At 38.0% G+C, this 17,538-nt stretch overlaps 2 protein-coding genes across 4 annotated transcripts; one reads left to right on the top strand and one right to left on the bottom strand.

Annotated features, from left to right (window-relative positions):
- Nucleotides 1-1,771: 1,771 nt before the first annotated feature.
- On the top strand, nt 1,772-7,022 carry LOC121975456 (caffeoylshikimate esterase-like). Of its 2 annotated transcripts, XM_042527117.1 has the most exons (8): nt 1,773-2,120; nt 2,291-2,320; nt 2,849-2,978; nt 3,058-3,204; nt 3,280-3,410; nt 5,180-5,317; nt 6,046-6,144; nt 6,623-7,022. In XM_042527117.1, the coding sequence occupies exons 1-8, from the start codon at nt 1,851-1,853 to the stop codon at nt 6,839-6,841; spliced, it is 1,164 nt and encodes a 387-aa protein (XP_042383051.1). In that variant the 5' UTR covers nt 1,773-1,850; the 3' UTR covers nt 6,842-7,022. The 2 variants fall into 2 exon arrangements, with proteins under 2 accessions (XP_042383054.1, XP_042383051.1); XM_042527120.1 differs by lacking the exon at nt 2,291-2,320 and having other exon boundaries at nt 1,772-2,120.
- Nucleotides 7,023-7,357: 335 nt separating this feature from the next.
- On the bottom strand, nt 7,358-11,761 carry LOC121975457 (IST1-like protein). Of its 2 annotated transcripts, none has more exons than XM_042527121.1 (6): nt 11,564-11,761; nt 10,732-10,864; nt 10,532-10,635; nt 9,380-9,551; nt 9,166-9,306; nt 7,358-7,926 (listed from the first exon to the last, which is right to left on the bottom strand). In XM_042527121.1, exons 1-6 carry the CDS (start codon nt 11,611-11,613, stop codon nt 7,558-7,560), a joined length of 969 nt encoding a protein of 322 aa, XP_042383055.1. In that variant the 5' UTR covers nt 11,614-11,761; the 3' UTR covers nt 7,358-7,557. The 2 variants fall into 2 exon arrangements, with proteins under 2 accessions (XP_042383055.1, XP_042383056.1); XM_042527122.1 differs by having other exon boundaries at nt 10,732-10,903; nt 11,564-11,722.
- Between the last annotated feature and the right edge of the window lie 5,777 nt (nt 11,762-17,538).

The raw sequence follows: 17,538 nt of genomic DNA on the forward strand, positions 1-17,538 counted from the left end.
TAGGAAGCTAACGATTTGGGGGTGTCGTCTATCCAACCCCCCTTCAAGCCTGCCACCGATCATCCAACACCTGGTACCTCGATGCTCGAGGTGGGTCCCGCGCACAGATAAGCATCCACATAGTAACAGGACAATAAAATAAATGCAAAATGAATACGACGACGTACCCTTGCCCCGGGGGGGCGCCCTAGGATGGATGGATGTGAGTCAGCTAAGGAACCAGATCTGCGAGCGGCGACATGGAATCTGATGCAGCCGGAGTCCAAAGAGACGGCACATAGGCCGGATATGATAGCGGCTCGTAGGCCGTCGCACGGCACGCAGGCCGTATAATGTCACTAACTAAACGGCTCGATGGCCGGAACACAACACGCAGAGCATAATACAAACCATGGAGGCCGGCAGTGAAGGTGGCATCAGAAGGCGATAACGGCCACTAGAAGCGAGGCCGCTAAACTGGGCAGCAGCGGCTGGAAGTGGCGTCAAGGATGGCGGCAGCGACTAGCAAGGGCGACAACGCTCACAGGGATGCCAACGCCCGCTGGACTAACACACGGATGAGAGCCCTCATGCCTGAGGGCGAGGGGCTGCTAGTAATGGGCATGACAGGCATCGGAGGTAGCGCAGGTACCGTCTGTGTACGCTTCTGCCGTGATGGTCGGGCACGAGGAAACCCCTACCGGAGGGGGCTTCCGGCGAGAAGATAAGAGGCGAGGCAGCTAGGGCCACGATGAGGCTTCTAGCGAGGGAAGAAGAAAGGCGTCAATGTAGCGACAGCGAGAGGAGGTAGCGTGACCGCGTGTCCTCTGCTGGTGTCGGCAGCGTGAATGAAGAGCATCCCTCGTCCAGAGGAGATGATGAGCAAGCGGCGTCGGCACTGGTGGATCGACGACGTCGACCACGTCGGCGCTGAGAAGGTGAAGCGGCAAGAGCAGAAGTCCCTCTGTGTTGGCGGTGGACCACCCAAGCACGAACCGGCGTCGTCGGCGCTGGACAGTAAACTTGCGTGCCCGGGCTGGCGGCGGAGAAACCAGCACCCCCTTCTCGGGTGAACAGTGGTCGCCTTTTCAATACAAACCCTTAACCTCCCAAAAGACAAAATTACCCCTCTCTTTTTTCCTAATCACTCCTCTACCATTAGCTATATCCGCATCACATACCAAATAAAAATAATTTTATTATACTTTACTAAAGATTCTCATTAAAACATTACTATCACTCAAATTTATAATCCATCAGTGATCCTATCACACAAATCTAATGCTACCTTTGAGTCCAAATTCTCATGAATTTATTTTTAGGTTCTGTCTCAAAAAATGTCTTATTTTAATGGAGATATTTTTTTATTTTTTAAACTTATAATTTTTTTATATATTTTTAATATGGGACTTTGATTATATTCTTAATATAGTCCGTCTTAAAGTAAAATATAGATAAATAAATTATGAGAATATTTTATCTAGTATAATAATATTAAATATAGATAAATAAATTATGAGAATATTTTATCTAGCATAATAATATTTTACCCGAGAAAAATCAGACATCTAACCAAAATTAATCTTAAGATGTATCAATAATAGCGTCCGTAAGGGCTCAAAGTTCAAAGTCAAAGTTGGATGGACCATCTACACAAGAAGAAAAGAGAGCAACAAAATCATTCCTAGTTTTAGGGGTGCATTTTGATAATTGTGAAATATAGGAGGTGTTTTTAAAATGTTTTTGCCTGGTTGACCACGTGCCTCGCATGATCTGTCGCGCTCGACTAAGTAAACGGACATGACCAAGCTCGCTGGTGTTCCTGCCGCGGTGCGTTTCGCCTCCCAATTCCACACCCACCTCGCTCTCCAATGACGATCTGCGCGGCCGCTATCAGATTGACCGTTGGCCACCGCCCGCTTGAGGGACGGGTTCATGGCCGAGCCGTCGCTCCCTCGTTGGGCTGGCAACCGAGTAGGTCGGAAGCCATCGTCGTCGCGGCGGCGAGGAAACCCATCGAAGGAGTCGGCGAAGAACTCAACGCTGCCGCTGCGCAGAACATGGACTTCGCCCCCGCCCGCCGTCGCGTCCGAGATGCCTTCGCCGATGTCCAGGGCCGCCTCGACCATTTCTTGTTCAAGGTGCCCCTTCGCATAAGATCCTCCTGATCCCCACCGAGCCTTTGCTTTGGTGTAGATGGAATCAGAAATATTTTGGCCTTTCTATTCTTTTCTTCACTTTTCATGGGGATCTTAGTCAGTGATTTGATGTATTATGTTTTTTGTTTGTTTGTTTGTTTGTTTGCCTTCAGATGGCTCCAACTGGAATCCAAATGGAGGAGGTGAGTATTTTTATTTAGTTACTAGCTTGCCAAGATTCCAACATTTTCGCCTACTTATCTGGAGCTTGAGCAAGATTCTATTTTTTTTTCTTGCTTTTCTTCAGAAGACTTTCACTAGTCTCGTTTACTGTATGGATGTCTTTGCTTGTACGTACCTGGTAAACTTTAGATTGTGCCCGACTTATCTCATTAGCCGTCCTTTGGTTTCTTCTGAAAAGTTTGAGTTGGAATCTTATCTTCAACATCATCAGTATCATTTAGAATCTTATTACTGACATAATGCATCTAAGGTATTACCGGAATCATCTAGAGTTCCCCTGAATTCTCTGGTTTCTATAAGGACCATTTGTATGAAATTTCTAAAGAAGTCCATTCACTTGTTTTAAAATCAGATCTGATTCAGTGGATCATGCTAAAAAATTATATCCAAAGCTACTGCCTTTTGTTTTAAGTGATTATGACCTTAATGCTTGAAGAATATGCAATGTAGAGATTAATGCATTTTACTCTTGCTGCATTGTGCACCAGAGGTATGACATAAATTCCAAAGGAGTGGAGATATTCTGCAAGAGCTGGTTGCCGAAACCAGGTAGTGCTTGCAAGGCTGCCCTCTTCTTTTGCCATGGCTACGGTGACACATGCACATTCTTTTTTGAAGGTCGCAAATGTTTGCAACTGTAACTGTAACATTTCAAAAGTGTTTCTCTTGACTAGTATTCCGAAGAAATTTTTTTCAGGTATTGCAAAGAGGATTGCGGATGCAGGCTATGCAGTCTTTGCCATGGACTATCCTGGCTTTGGCCTCTCGCAAGGCCTGCATGGATATATTCCCAGTTTTGATGGATTGGTTGACCAAGTCATTGAACAATATGCCATCATCAGAGGTCGATATAGTAGATAGGTTTTGATATGTAGAATCAATAATTTAATCGTGGTGCTACTATTTTGGTAATGTTCAGCTATGAATCGGGTAAAAGAACTGAATCACTTCCTATTGGGCCAATCAATGGGTGGTGCTGTTGCTCTTAAAGTCCACTTAAAGCAACCGGATGCATGGGATGGGGTTCTTCTTGTGGCCCCTATGTGTAAAGTAAGATCATTTGTTCATCAAAATAACCACTAAAATTTATGAGTTCATTTAAGCATTCAATAACTGTCAATAATTCACCATGTATTGCTAGTTTATGTCATCTTCTCATCTCATTGTGACAACAAATTCAAATGGTGTATGCAGAGATTGGGAATCACATAGTTTTTGTGATTTCAAAGATGCTTATATTATATATTAATATTTGAGTGGATGCTACCACTTTAGTTCCATATTCAAAGGGAAAAAGGAACTGATTTGGAGAGTGAACTGAAAGATTCTTAACCTTTACCTGACAAATAAGAACCTCCTGAAGAAAACAATGAAACTTAAAGGTATTATTTCAATAGATTGGTTGAGTAAAGCTTGGTGCTTGTTCATATGTGAGTATTTGTCTAAAAAAAAAAAGGCGGCAAATGAGAGTATGTATCTGGGCATTCCAAAAAGATGTCTAGTATTGTGTTAAATTTGCTATCCTATTTTGTGTAGAATATGCCATATTGCTAAATAATAGCTTTATTATTTGTTACAGCATATCATATGATTCATATCCCATAAAGGTTGTACTACCCTTTAGAACTTGAGAAAAAGTACCTAAATTTACTACAGGTGACAAAGCTAAGTTTTTTGTTTGATGCAACAAGAGATTAGAGAGGTTACAGCTGCAACACAGCTGAATTTTTTTTTTATGAGATTTAGTAAAACCCACAACATAATATTATCATGCATTTTGAATTTATTTATAAGCTTTATAATTGTTTGTTTTTTCTTTTAACTTGTATTAAAAGTTGAAAGTGCAGGAATGAGAAATTGACTAATGCTCTAAACATTCTTTGTTAAAAACTCTGGCATTCTTAGAGATGCTCGGTGGATGAATTAGTTGAAGCAATAAAAAGGGATTTGCATTAATGCTATTGATTAGTAGGTTGATTATATAAGACTCTTGTTAACAATTGGATAATTTGGCTCATGTTCAAGTAATGATCTCAGGTCCTCAAAAATTATGATTAGCATCATCATTGGGATTGAAGGTACTAGCTAGTGGAGCTGGTAAAACCATAGGTGGTATTACAAGATTTTGAGATAAAATCCTCCGTCATCGTCTACTTGGTTGTGTTTGAACCCTTTGTTTCTTCTAAAAAAGTGTATATATGAAAGGAAAAAAGGAGAAAATCAATGTGCTTTTGATAAACATAGCATAAGATCCTGTTCTATTGACTGCATTCAGATAACTACGAGAAGATAGTTAGTTAGATATCTTAATCAACAGTCCCTATCTGCCTACACAAGCATCTCAATTATCGAAGCCATTTTCTGCCACAACGTACTGCTTATTGTATTAACAAGATTAACTATTATATGTCTAATATTACTATTTCAAACTCAAAATGCATCTCCTGCTATTTGCTCAAGAGGGTTAGCAGCCTTGCTGGAATCCTCCTGTGGGAATCAGATTGAATCTGAGCATGAATTTTCGAAATTTGTTTTTTTTTTCTTAGTAAATTTTCTTAATATTATTTTAAAAGTTTGAACATGGCATTTTGCATGTGGCAATTGTAACCAAATAAATATGATGCTTGATTGCAATATGGGATTATTATTATTTTTTCATATCTTCTCAAACAAATGTTGAAATGCTGAATAGCTGATCTTTATTTGGACTCTTGGTTTTAGTCTTGTGTGCAGTGAAACAATCCAATATAATTCCTTGTACTATCTTGATCTTTCCCGTGTCAATCTCTCAATTCAATCTTAACTGTTGAAGTGGTAAGATTGCAGAAGAAGTGACACCACCAGGACCAGTTTTAAAGGCATTAAGTCTCATGTCATACATTCTACCTGAGGCAAAGTTGTTCCCCCAGAAAGATCTAGGAGATCTAGCATTCAGAGATCCCATGAAAAGAAACACGGTTAGACTTGTACATTTATTATTCAGCATGTGATCTATAATATGAAGGGGAGCCTTGGCGCAACGGTAAAGTTGTTGCTTTGTGACTAAAAGGTCACGGGTTCAAATCCTGGAAATAGCCTCTTGCAAAAAGCAAGGTAAGGCTGCGTACAATGGATCCTTTCCCGAGACCCCGCATAGCTGGAACTTCGTGCACCGGGCTGCCCTTTCTTTATGTGATCTATAATATTTTAATTGAACACTTAATTTTAGATGTCTTGTCTGGTCATTGGAGTATTGTTTGTTCTTGTTCTCTTGTTTATTGAATTTGTTTTCTGTTTTATATCATTTGATCTCGATCTCAATTCTGGTGGCTTTCTGTGAAAAAAGAAATAAAATTTGTTTTTCATGTTTTCATTAAGGGGATTTGAACAACATCTGAGTGTTTTTGATTATCGTATATAATGATTTCCATATCAAGTGATTGTGAAAAATCTAAATGCTCATTTACTAAATTAATTAGATTGTTGGATATAGCAAATTAGACACCTTTTTTCCTGAATCTTTTTTTTTTGTTTGATAATGTTGTCTCTCAACTTTTTTCTAATGTATCTGATTTTGTTAATTTGCTACATCTCTCTCCTGAGAAATTTTCTGACCTAGAAAACCAGTGTGTATGGTTGCCAGATTTTCTTTACTTTGTACTATTTCTCTTAAAAATTGTTTGCCTTGAGACAAATGATTTTTCAGGCAGAATTCAATGTGATTTCATATTGTGACCAAATGCGGCTAAGAACAGCTGTTGAGCTAATAAAGGCTACACATGACATCGAATCACAACTGGACAAGGTAATTTTTTTTTTTTTACTTTTCCTTCAAGATTTCTTTTACTTTAATATTCGTCACAAACATATTCCTTGACTGAACTTGCAAGATTCTGCATTTGTAGAGAAAAAGAGAAAAGCTTGTAAATTATATAGAATGCTCACCAGGCTTGATTGTTGAAACTTCCCAAGTATCTAATGTAGTTTCCCTGTCGATTATAAACTAACTCGCACTTTCTAAGTCATCCATGCTACCCAATAATGTTTATTTAGAGACTAGGAAACTAATGCATTTACTGTTTTTCTCTATCAATGTCAGTGTGTCACTAAACAACCCGTGTCACTCAATACTGTTCTTCTTTTCACTTGATACAATTTTCTAAATTGTCGACTTGTTTCTGGTATTATACTTGCCTTTAGCATGTCTGACACAGGACTAGACTAAGTGAATCATGATTACATGCAAAAACAAGTTTCTAAACTGACCCCAGCAAATGTCTCAGGTTTGTTCACCATTGCTCATTCTCCATGGGGCTGCGGACAAAGTTACAGACCCAAAAGTTAGCAAGTTCCTCTACAGCAAAGCTAGCACAAAAGATAAAACCCTAAAGCTTTACGAAGAAGGCTATCATGCCATCCTAGAAGGAGAGCCAGACGAAAGAATCGCAAGTGTTATTCAGGACATTATATCATGGCTAGACTCTCACTCTGCAATGATTTAATTCATTGTTTCTTGGCACTTGCAAATTCTCCATGTTCTATCTTTTTCTGCTTTTCAATAGATTTGATGACTTAATTTGTCGTTAGAGTTGTCGATGGGCAGTGGCCATTCTGTTTACACATGGCTGTGGTACCCGGTTTGACATGCTTGTGATTGAATTAAAGGGCTTGTTTTGCTTTTCACCATCTGAGTAGGTTTTCTCTACTGTCTCCTTTTCCCCCTCTCTATTCTACCATATATGAGGAATCGAAATAATTCCTTTATTGAAGATATTCATCCTAGATTCTGATACAATCATTCTACTAGAATGGCAGTGTGTATTAGGAACAAAACTAAATACTTCTTACCTATCTATATTTTAGAAATTCTGAGATCGATACTGAGATGAGCTTGTGCTATGATTGTCATCAGCAAGATCATTTCATCTTTATAACCACATCGATCAGTGCCTATCTATTCATACACATCAAAGTTCACCTAGATAGATTTAGCCACAATTTAATCATCAGCAAGTAGATCACCGGGAAAGCCACATTATAATACAGCATTGCAATATCACTACACTCACAATAGTAAGAAGATCTTGAGACATGGCCATCTCTCTCATGTCTAATTTATCAATGAAAGCAATATAAACATCACTCCATTCAGGCAAGCACATTCACATGTAGGAATAGTCCTGTAAACAACAGCCGCATCATGGCTTAAATTGCTGGATTAGCATGGCAATTTGGCCTTTACAAGCTCAGCTGCTGCCCGTGCAGCTGCAGATGCACGCTCGGCGGAAGCAATTGCAGCTCGAGCTCTCTCCAGGATATCGGATGAGCTTTGAGTGGATTGTGATTTTTCATTTATCGATAGCGCTTCAATTTGACTATTTGCAACATCCACCGTCACAGCATCTGCTGAAGAGACTTTGCTCGTTTGAGTGGGGAGGTTGGGTGTGTTAGTGACCTGACGGGTCAGGGACTGGGTCAGTCGATCATTTTGGTCCTCTAGGGCAGTGGATGTGGGAACTCCTTCCTTCGGCGAAGTAACAGATGATCTCTCAATCAATCCTTGTGAATTTGTAGGATTCAGACCACCCTGCATGTAATATATTGTCAGATACCAAATAATGTTGATCTCCTTCTTCCCTAAAGAAAGACCATAACTTAGAAGAAAAGCATATGCATGAGTAGCATTTACTGCCTGCTTTCTAATTTCATGTCAGAAACAAAAAAATCATCAATTTGATCTAATGATTATATGCCGAAGGAAATCATATGCTTCACTACTATCAATGTTGTAAATTGATTGAGAATTAACGACTGATGGTTGTGTCATGATATGTATTACTCGTGTCCCCTCGGATGGATCTAGTGGTTAGTGCATGAGGTGTTGCCACCATGAGGTCTGGGGTTCGAAACTCAGCAAAGCCGAGGTAAATGTCTCCCTTATGTGCTAGTCAATATTTCAAAAGTTAGTAGCCGTCCGTGATTTACCTCTTCCGTGTTGGCCCTGGGACGGGTTGGCGGAGGCGCTGGGGGCGAGCGTATTCGCCTTTTTTGCCACCATGATATGTAGTACTCGCAATTTGATACATGGTTTAAAACTGTGATACATGGGATGCATAACTAGTAGCTGAAGTTGAAATACTAACTTAAAAAAACAAAATCATGTCAGGAAAAGAGTAAGGATGCTCTACAAGAGGCATCAAAGATCAAAATAATTTTTGGAGGTAAAAATAAAAGTCAGTTGCTGGAAAATAGATTATTTTCCACTATTTGCCTGTGAAACTAAAGGAGCCCCAGAATTCAATAACTACTGGATGAGAGGTGGTAGCTCACACAGGGAGGGACCTCATTGGAGTTCACTGAGGATTGCTAAAGGAGATGGAACGAGGCTCACAAAGGGGGAGGAGGGAACTCACCGAGAGGGCTCTTTCACATTTCCAGTAATCAACAAAATATTTTCCGTTGACCAAAATTTGATACAAGTGAAAGTCATTTTCTCCTAAAAGAAAAAAAAACATTTTTGTTTCGAACTCAAATATTTTCCATTAACTAATAATTTTACACTATGCCATATATTGGAAACCGAGAAAACAATTTTCATAGATCAGAATTTTATGCACAACAAATGGACCCTACACCACAACTACTGTAAGTCTTAAGTTGAAAAGGCAATTAATCTATATAGACAACAAGCTGTGGAATTCATGGAACTTATATACTGCGAATCCATGTGGAGTCATATGGTTAGTAATAGCCAAGTCTTAATGATCTCAGGAGAAGATTTATAATAAAATGATGAAGAGATCATAAAGCTAAAATTATACTTTACCAGTAAGTCTTCATGTTTTTTACTAAGCTCTGCTTCAGTGCTTGATGAATCCCAATCAAGATTGTACTCTTGAGCGATCACTTTCAAAACCTTAATCTTCAGCTCGGCAGGCGGGGCTTTCACTGAAAGTTTCTCAATTATCTGAAAGAGTTACCGCAGAAAGGTAACTATAAGATGCAAAAGAAGAAAATAGAAGATCGACGGAGTTCCTTACCGTGCGATTAACATTGCTTTCCGGCCGCAACTCAGATGCTGCTGCAACAAACTCCTTTCCATATTTTGTAGAAAATAAGTTCCTTAAGTGTAATAATTCTGGCAAATCAGAACATCTGGGTGAAGCAAAAATGATAGTGGCCACAGCCTCTTGCAATTCTATTGGGCAATCCCTGTTACGGTCATGTAAAAATTATATGTCAAAGATTGTCTATCGTGAATAGAATAACAATGCAATGAACATTAAATGAGTTTGAACAAGTTCAAATGGGTGTTCATCAAAGACAGTTGCCATGTATTTCTGGTCATCATGAACCTACAATTCCTGCAAATCTATTCCAGTAATTGTACATCTTAGGTTTGAAATAAAAAACCGCTTCCCTAGATCTCTTTATGCATGTGCATTACTTTATAAAAACGTGAGGGTAAGTAGAGAAATTGCTTAACAGATAAACCAAGAAAGACAGCCTACCCATGACATATTGAGCTGCTAACATGCAAGCTTTTCTTCTAAGTTCTTTCCAAAGAACTGTTACATTCTTTAACTCGATGCAAATTGCAATCTAAGTTGTAGGCTGAAATGGTAAAAATTTACCTAGATCGAACTGCGCTTCAGTAGTTCAGTTGCTCTTAGATAGGGTTCAGCTAGGTTCTATATAAATTGACTAAGAAACAATTGCTCTTGCTCCCCCCAAAAGATCCTTAGCAAGTAATAAAGGCCCACCAAGTTCACCACCAGTCAAAAAGTAGTTTGACTATATTGACCGTCTGCTTGGTTGATAGCATAAGTTGCAACAGCCATTGAACATATGTGCGAAAAGCTTTTGTTGGTACTAACTACAGTGTGAATCTTTGACTTGCATAATAACCTCAGTCGCATATCACAGCAAACCATTAGGAAATAATGTGTAACAACGAATAACTAAATACAAATAGCAAGTGAACCATTTCATGCCATTCTTGATTCTTGATCTTTGATATCGGAAGCTTAGGCAATAGAAAATTCTATATTTAAATTGAAAATGTTGACCAAGATATGTGCAATCAATATGAGGACAATAGCTATAATGCCTAGGAAAATAAAGATGACTGATAGAAAGAAGCAACAGTAAAACATGGTGCATCATAATTTAAGTACAATATAACTAAGTACCTTTGTGCTTCAAGAATTGGAACCCGCGCAAGGACAAATTCACAAAATAGTTCTATGATCTCATAAGCAGCCAGTATATTTTGTTCCCGGATAATATACTCCACCTAAAAATATCCATATATCAACAGACAAAATAAAACAGATTTTCCAACAAAATGAAAAATAACAAAGTAATTCAGCTTATGTAATTATGCACTTACTCTAATTCGCGCTATGGCTTCCTGACCGGTCTGAATATATTGAGCGATCTCTTTATGCATTTGTTTGAGCTGCAACTCTCTTTTATTTCGAAGCAATTTTATACGTGAAATAGCCAAATTCAAGCAAGTTTTGCTGCACCAAGTCACATGCTCCAATGATAAAGAGGCATGTCTAATAATGTTAATCCTTGATTAATACAGTTTTCTATTTATTAACAAAGAAAATCCACACACACACAAATTAGGATTTCTTTTAGAATGTTTCCAAAACAAAGAAAATGTCTTCTAAGCTACTATGAACCAGATATTAAGTATGATGTAGGATCCAGAATGATAAGCTTTGACATTTATTTGAGCTGGAGAATTATTATTCGAATTTCATTCTCCCATCTAGCAGTTTTTCAAGCATCCTAGAGTAAGGTTCTGTCATTCACTTACCAAACAACTGAAGCCCACAAAAATCTCGGCAAAATTGGATTTTGGTAGCATTTCTTCCTAAATGATTTATAATGGTAGCCCGCTACTTCTAAGTGCAAATTTCATCCGAGACAATTCATAAATATTGACTATAAAATTCATGGCTATAAAACAGATCAACTCACTGCCTTGCAGCTGATCACCCATCCGACATTTAAAGGGGTTTACTTAATTAACGAAATGATGAAAAATCGCAACAAATCATTCCATTTTTCCGGATCGACAGTGCAATCAGATCATAAAAACTGCGTTTCCTGGTGATGAGTGGATGATGGGAAATATCAAATTGCTCCAACAAAGCACATAGAAATCTATATAAAAAAGACACAGATTATAAGATCCAAGTAAAACGAACCATCTGGTGCCCAAGGAGGCCCGGTTGAAGAGGGAATTCAAGGTCGACATCAAAACCAGGAAGGTCTCCAAATCTCCGAACCCTCGCGATCGATCGGATCCAGCACGTCGAAAGGGAAAAGTCGCGGTGGCTTTCCAATTCCCTCTTGCGCGGAACAGGCGTTATTCACTAAACCGATACCGGTTTGCGACTCGGGTCGGCGCGTATATCACCCCTAACGGACGCTACCCAATAATATATTTATATAAATTATCACAATCGGACAAAAATAAAAAAAATAAAAAAAAACAGGCTTCCCATTTTGACTTTTTGTAAACGAGTATTTCTCCCTTATAAAATAACATAATTAATTATTATTATTATTATCCTGTCTTAATTTAATCATGTGCATTATAATAGTTTCGTAACTAATATAACTATAATCGTTATTTTTATAATAGTAACATTTTTGTAACTGTTATCATATTAAAATATTTCGAATAAAAAGACTAAAATTTTGGAAGTTTTTAAAAACACTTTAAATGATATTTTTTAATTTAAGACAGGATTGTTACGAATTATATCTAGAAACACATATAGGGTATTAAAGTATTTTAGTTGCATTATAGAAAAAATCCTAGATTAACGGTTCACGAGTAGTTCTTTCACGACTGAATTAGATGGACATATGGTAGCTAGAATCAATTTGATCAGATAATTTTATCGATAGAATTTAATTTCTACTGATAAATACCGATAGAAATTAAAATTCCATAGGTAAAGTTATCAAAAATAAAGTCTATCGGTATATTTAATTATAAAATTTTTGTTTCTTTCGATATTTTATGATGGAAATTATGATTGTATTGGTAATTCGTAAATGACAACCTATTCCGTAACATTAATTATCGATAGAATAATAAATTTCGTTAGAAATTAGCAACAGAGACATAAACTCCTTTAGTAATCTATTATTGGAAATTGCTTTAATAATGATATTTATCAACGGAATTAAGATTTCCGTGGATAGATATCAACGGAATTATAATTTTCGTCGGTAAATTATCAAAATTTTATATCGATAATTACCATAAAATCATATTTTTCGCCAGTAATTCTAAAAAAAAAATTATAAAAATTTTTTATATTCAAAATTTACCACATTTACATTTTTCTTATCAATGCAAACTATCACAAACAATAGCAATATAAACACGATTCATACACAAACTAATCCAATAAACAATCTCATACAAACCATCACAATTCATGCACAAACTAATTACAATCCATATAAACATTCAAAATAAATACAAATAATGACACTCAAACACAAACAAACTAATCTCATAAACATTCATGAAAGTCAACAACATACTATCCAAATATCAATAATAAAATATCCAAATCTAATTGATATATATATATATAAAAAATCAAAGTCATCTATACCATGATAGAAATCCACTATAAACACATCCAAAAACAATTCTATAAGGTAGTACTATGAAATCCTTCCGAAAAAAAAATACGATAGATTATGATCAAAATGATACGATATAAATGTAATATATGTATAACTAAAAAATTATAATGTATAACTAATTTTACATGTAAAAAAATATATGGATCATATTTTTGATATCTTATGCTCATGATGATGAATATATTAATCATAGGAACAAAATATTTCTAAGAAAATATAGTACAATTAGAAATAACCATATTATAATATCAAAACCTTAGAATAACTAAGTTGTAGTTGAATAGATCTCAAAATGAGATAAATCAGCATCAACAGGGTTTTGTGGGTCTAGAGTCTCCTATGACTCAGGTTCATTCAGCAATGAATGCTCGCTTCTCGGCCAAGGCAGCATCATCTCTCGTCGCCCGAGCTGTCATCATCTGCTCCACTATGGACAGTCGATCCCTCAGTTCTTAATTTTCTTATCTTAACAATTGCACTTCAGTAGAAGAAACATAACTAGGACAACCCCTAGGAGTCCTTAAACGATCATAGACCACTTTGGTCTAGGAGCCAATGTCATAAAGGGTGGAGTTCTTTATCCTTCCACCATTAACATCATAATATATGTCATTTATGGCCTAGGTTGATAGAGGTTGTGACCCCCCTCTACTAGTGGTTGTGATGACTATGCCACTCTATTTGTCATTTATTCATGTGCGAAGAAAAGTATATGATTAATATAGACAACTACTAAAGTTAAACATTGTTAACGGTTGCATGTAATACATTTAATATTCTTACGTCTATGGCCCAAGATCGAAGATCGACGAATGTGTCATCACTTTTCTTGTGAGTCTTGTTAAATATCTCTTAACAATTGGGAGATCTCTGTAGAGTATGTTCAAGCATACAAAAAAAAAAAATAGAATCAAATTTATAAAAATTCGATAATAAATTAAAATTTGCTTATATAACTTTAAATTAAACTCACCAAATCGATGACATGTTATACAATAGACTTGGATTCGAAAGTATGTCGAACGGGCTCTGTATTTCAGTTTGATCGAGCAACTGTAGAATTTGTCCTCCACCTATCTCTAGCCTAGGTGGCAGTCCATGTTGGAGCAATCCCAATGGTCCGTGCGATCATGTGTTTTGGTGTTTGGGCAAAGAGTTTAAGTTAGGTTCATCATTATATTTGATATGTGTATTTGAGTTGTGCAGGTTTGCAGGATACACATATGACTCAGGTTGATGGCTTCGGGTCTGGTGAAGGATGGAGCATCCGAGGGACCATGGACAAGGCATTAAGGATAAGGGCCAAGGGAAGCGACTTCGAGCCATACGCGAAGGATGACATTGGGACAAGATGCGGGCTTGGGTTTATCCGAGGGATGAGAGCCAAAGGAAGTAGACTTGAAGGCAAGAGGTCAAAGCTGCAACGAAGAGTTAAGCGAGTCGTAAGGGTAAGGGTCAGAGTGCTGAGAGATTGTAGGGTACTAGTCGACTGGTGGTTTCATCAGTCGACTGGTGTAGTCGATTGGGCAATCGACTGGAAGCGAACAAAATGCTTCTGTTCGCTCGGTCAGTGTGGAGTAGTCGACTGATACCTTTATCAGTTGACTGGTATCGAGCCATTGGGATATAACGGTCGAATCTCCACAGAGGGCAGTCGACTGGTAAGCGGAGTTTTCTAAACCGTGGCCTATTAACCAAGGCTTTGGAGCTTGGTTAAGGCTGACGAAATTGGACTTGGTTAAAGTCTAATTAGTAGTCTACTAGTGCTCAAGGTTTCCCTTGTGTCCAAGTGATCCATGGTTAGTGTTGTGGTGAGGTTTCTCCACCCACAAGGAGGTTTGAGCTAGCAACCACGTAAACGAGCTTGTTAGCGGTTTGTGCTTTTCTTTATTGTCTTTGCTTTGTATTTGCTTGTATTCCGCTGCGCAAGCTAACAAGTGTAGGAAGAGCTATCGATTTAGGGGTGTCGTCCATCCAACCCCCCTTCTAGTCGACCGCAAGATCCCCCAACAAGTGATATCAGAGCGAGGTCGCTCTCCATTAGACTAACCACCAAGGAAGCAAAGATGACCGACTTGATAGATCCGGCAAAGTTCTAAGGAGGAAGCTTATGGGACATCACCTTTTGGATGTTGAAAATGAAGAACTTCTTCAAGACGGATTGAGACATAATGATGGTCGTCGAGGAATCATTTGAAGTCACAAGAGACAAGAAAGGAAAGAGACTTTGACCACGACATTGGACGGAAGAGCAAACCACACGATCGGAGGTAAATTCAAAGGTAATATCAATTTTGATTGAACTTTTGCCTTCTAATGTGATAAGTCATATAGGTGAATACAAGAATGCCCACGAGTTGTGGAGCAAGGTAAAGATGGTTCTAGGAGAAGAACTCATGCTTGCACAAGAAGAAAGAAAATCCAAAGAAAAGGAATAAGTGGCTCAAGTAGAGGAGGAGCAACTGGAAGTCGATTCATGCTCAACATCCGAGGAGGAGAAGGATGAAGAAAGGTCATCTACAAGTGTGGATGAGGAAGATGAGGCATCATCTACATCTTCAAGGATTGAAGAAGAATCCAAGACAAGTGAAGAGGATGAAGAAGAGGTCTTGGAATTGGTCAACCTAGCAAGCACCTCCACCGAAGTGAAGTCAAAAGACCACATAATTTGCTTCGGGTGCAATGAGAAGGGAACTACAAGAGTAGGTATCCAATGGGTAAGAAGAAGGTAAATTCTAAACTCATTCAAGTTAATTTAAAAACTAACAAGGGTTGTAGGAATGAAGAAGCCTAAAGGAAGAGAATATGCATTAGATGCTTCACGTGTGGGGAGAAGGGCCACTACCACACCAAATGTCCTAAGAAGAGGGAGATCAAGAAGCTTGCACATTTAAAGAAGTGGGAGAAGAAGAAGAGGAGCTCGAGTCGAGAGGGGGCTTCAAGGGTAAGGGAGGTATACCCTAACTTAAAGTATAATTCAAATTTAAATTCTTATGTTCCCATGCATGCTAGAAATAATTGTTATTATTTACCCATGCATAACTTTGGTTTCAAATATCATGATAGGAGTAGGATAAATGTTGATCATAACCCTAAAAAACCCATTCATAATAACTCTAGAAATGGTAGACCTAAGGAGACCCAAGACATTAATTCCAAGAAGGGGAGACATGTGCCTAGAAAAATGGGTAGGTCTAGGAATGTCCATAGTGGACATGTTGATTCTAGGTTTAGGAACCTAGAAAGGGAAAATCAAGCTTTGAAGGCAAAGTTTGATAGTTTAGAGAAAACCCTAGCTAGATTCATGGTTGGATCTAATGGGTTAAGTATGGTGTTAGGTAGCCAAAGACCCAACAATGATAGATTGAGTTTAGGATACAGATCTAATGTCTTCAATGCTAAGGGAAAATCTTATGCTAGGGTTGTATATGACTATAGGAAGGAGAAGTCAATAAATGACAAGGTAAAGTCATTTCATCGTAAGAATAAATTAACCAAAGACAAGGTGTCCAAGGTTAAGAAGGTTAGGTTTGTAGGCCAAGTGTCATCAGAGGTGCACCGATGTGGCCTAGCAATTATAGATAAGTCACCTAGGGAGGTGGCTAAGGTTAAGAGTTCTAGGAGGAGCTCAAAGAGTCAAGTTATGACCCATGGCAAATGGATCTCAAGTGGGTTTTACTTGGGAGTGTAAATTGGATCATGAAATGTGTTAAAAGGTTTGGAGATGGATTTGAGTCTCAACCTTAGGGAATTGGCACACATGGGTTGTGTTTCATGTAAGGAAATATGATATTAGGGTCATATTGCATGATAATTAGTTTTGAATTTATAGATGTCATATCAACCAATACTAGGGATGCATTGTGGGTTAGTATAAGCAAATACATCAAGAGGAAGCCAAAACTAGGACTTTAGATCAAGGTTCAATTGAACCATTTAGCTAGTTTTGGATTTTATGTCAATCTTGGGATCAATGATAGATATATTTTGTAATATATTTTTCCCAAGTAGACATGGGTAAAACAGACCTCTCTACAAAATTTGGAGATTTTTGAATGTCTATGGAATTATTAGTGCATTTTTGAAATCGAGTCAGAAATATAGGATAGGCTGGAATTTGGGTGTCAATCGACTAGTATAGTTACCAGTCGACTGGTAACAGTATATTTCGAACACAGAATGGTTCTGTGTGTTGAATTCAATAGGAACAGCCGACTAATACTTGTGGCAATCGACTGATACCAACCTGAAACTATGTTTAGCACTGGATTTTGACCGGGTCAGCTCGTATATGTGTATGAGATCCTAGGGGGATAAATACACGAGTTTAGGGTTAGTTTGGATGATAAGTTTTCGATAATTGAGATATTGTTGGAAAGCTTTTTGGATATTAGGCAAAGGGGGAGAAGTAAGGTTTAGTTAGGAAAACCTTGAGTGTCTTTGCGTAGGGGGAGCCTTGTGATAGGTTATTAAATAACCCTGTGTGTAGGGGAGTCTTGTGATAGGTTCC

The sequence above is a fragment of the Zingiber officinale genome, chromosome 4B (assembly GCF_018446385.1).
Source record: "Zingiber officinale cultivar Zhangliang chromosome 4B, Zo_v1.1, whole genome shotgun sequence".
In the NCBI taxonomy this organism is placed as follows: Eukaryota; Viridiplantae; Streptophyta; class Magnoliopsida; order Zingiberales; family Zingiberaceae; genus Zingiber; species Zingiber officinale.

Coding starts and splice junctions, on each gene's coding strand:
- LOC121975456 (XM_042527117.1), top strand. CDS start 1,851: ATGACGATCTGCGCGGCCGCTATCAGATTGACCGTTGGCCACCGCCCG. Junction 3,411..5,179: donor TTGTGGCCCCTATGTGTAAA/GTAAGATCATTT, acceptor TGAAGTGGTAAG/ATTGCAGAAGAAGTGACACC. Junction 5,318..6,045: donor ATCCCATGAAAAGAAACACG/GTTAGACTTGTA, acceptor ATGATTTTTCAG/GCAGAATTCAATGTGATTTC.
- LOC121975457 (XM_042527121.1), bottom strand. CDS start 11,613: ATGTCGACCTTGAATTCCCTCTTCAACCGGGCCTCCTTGGGCACCAGA. Junction 10,865..11,563: donor GCCTCCTTGGGCACCAGATG/GTTCGTTTTACT, acceptor GACTTGGTGCAG/CAAAACTTGCTTGAATTTGG. Junction 9,307..9,379: donor AAAGCAATGTTAATCGCACG/GTAAGGAACTCC, acceptor TAACTCTTTCAG/ATAATTGAGAAACTTTCAGT.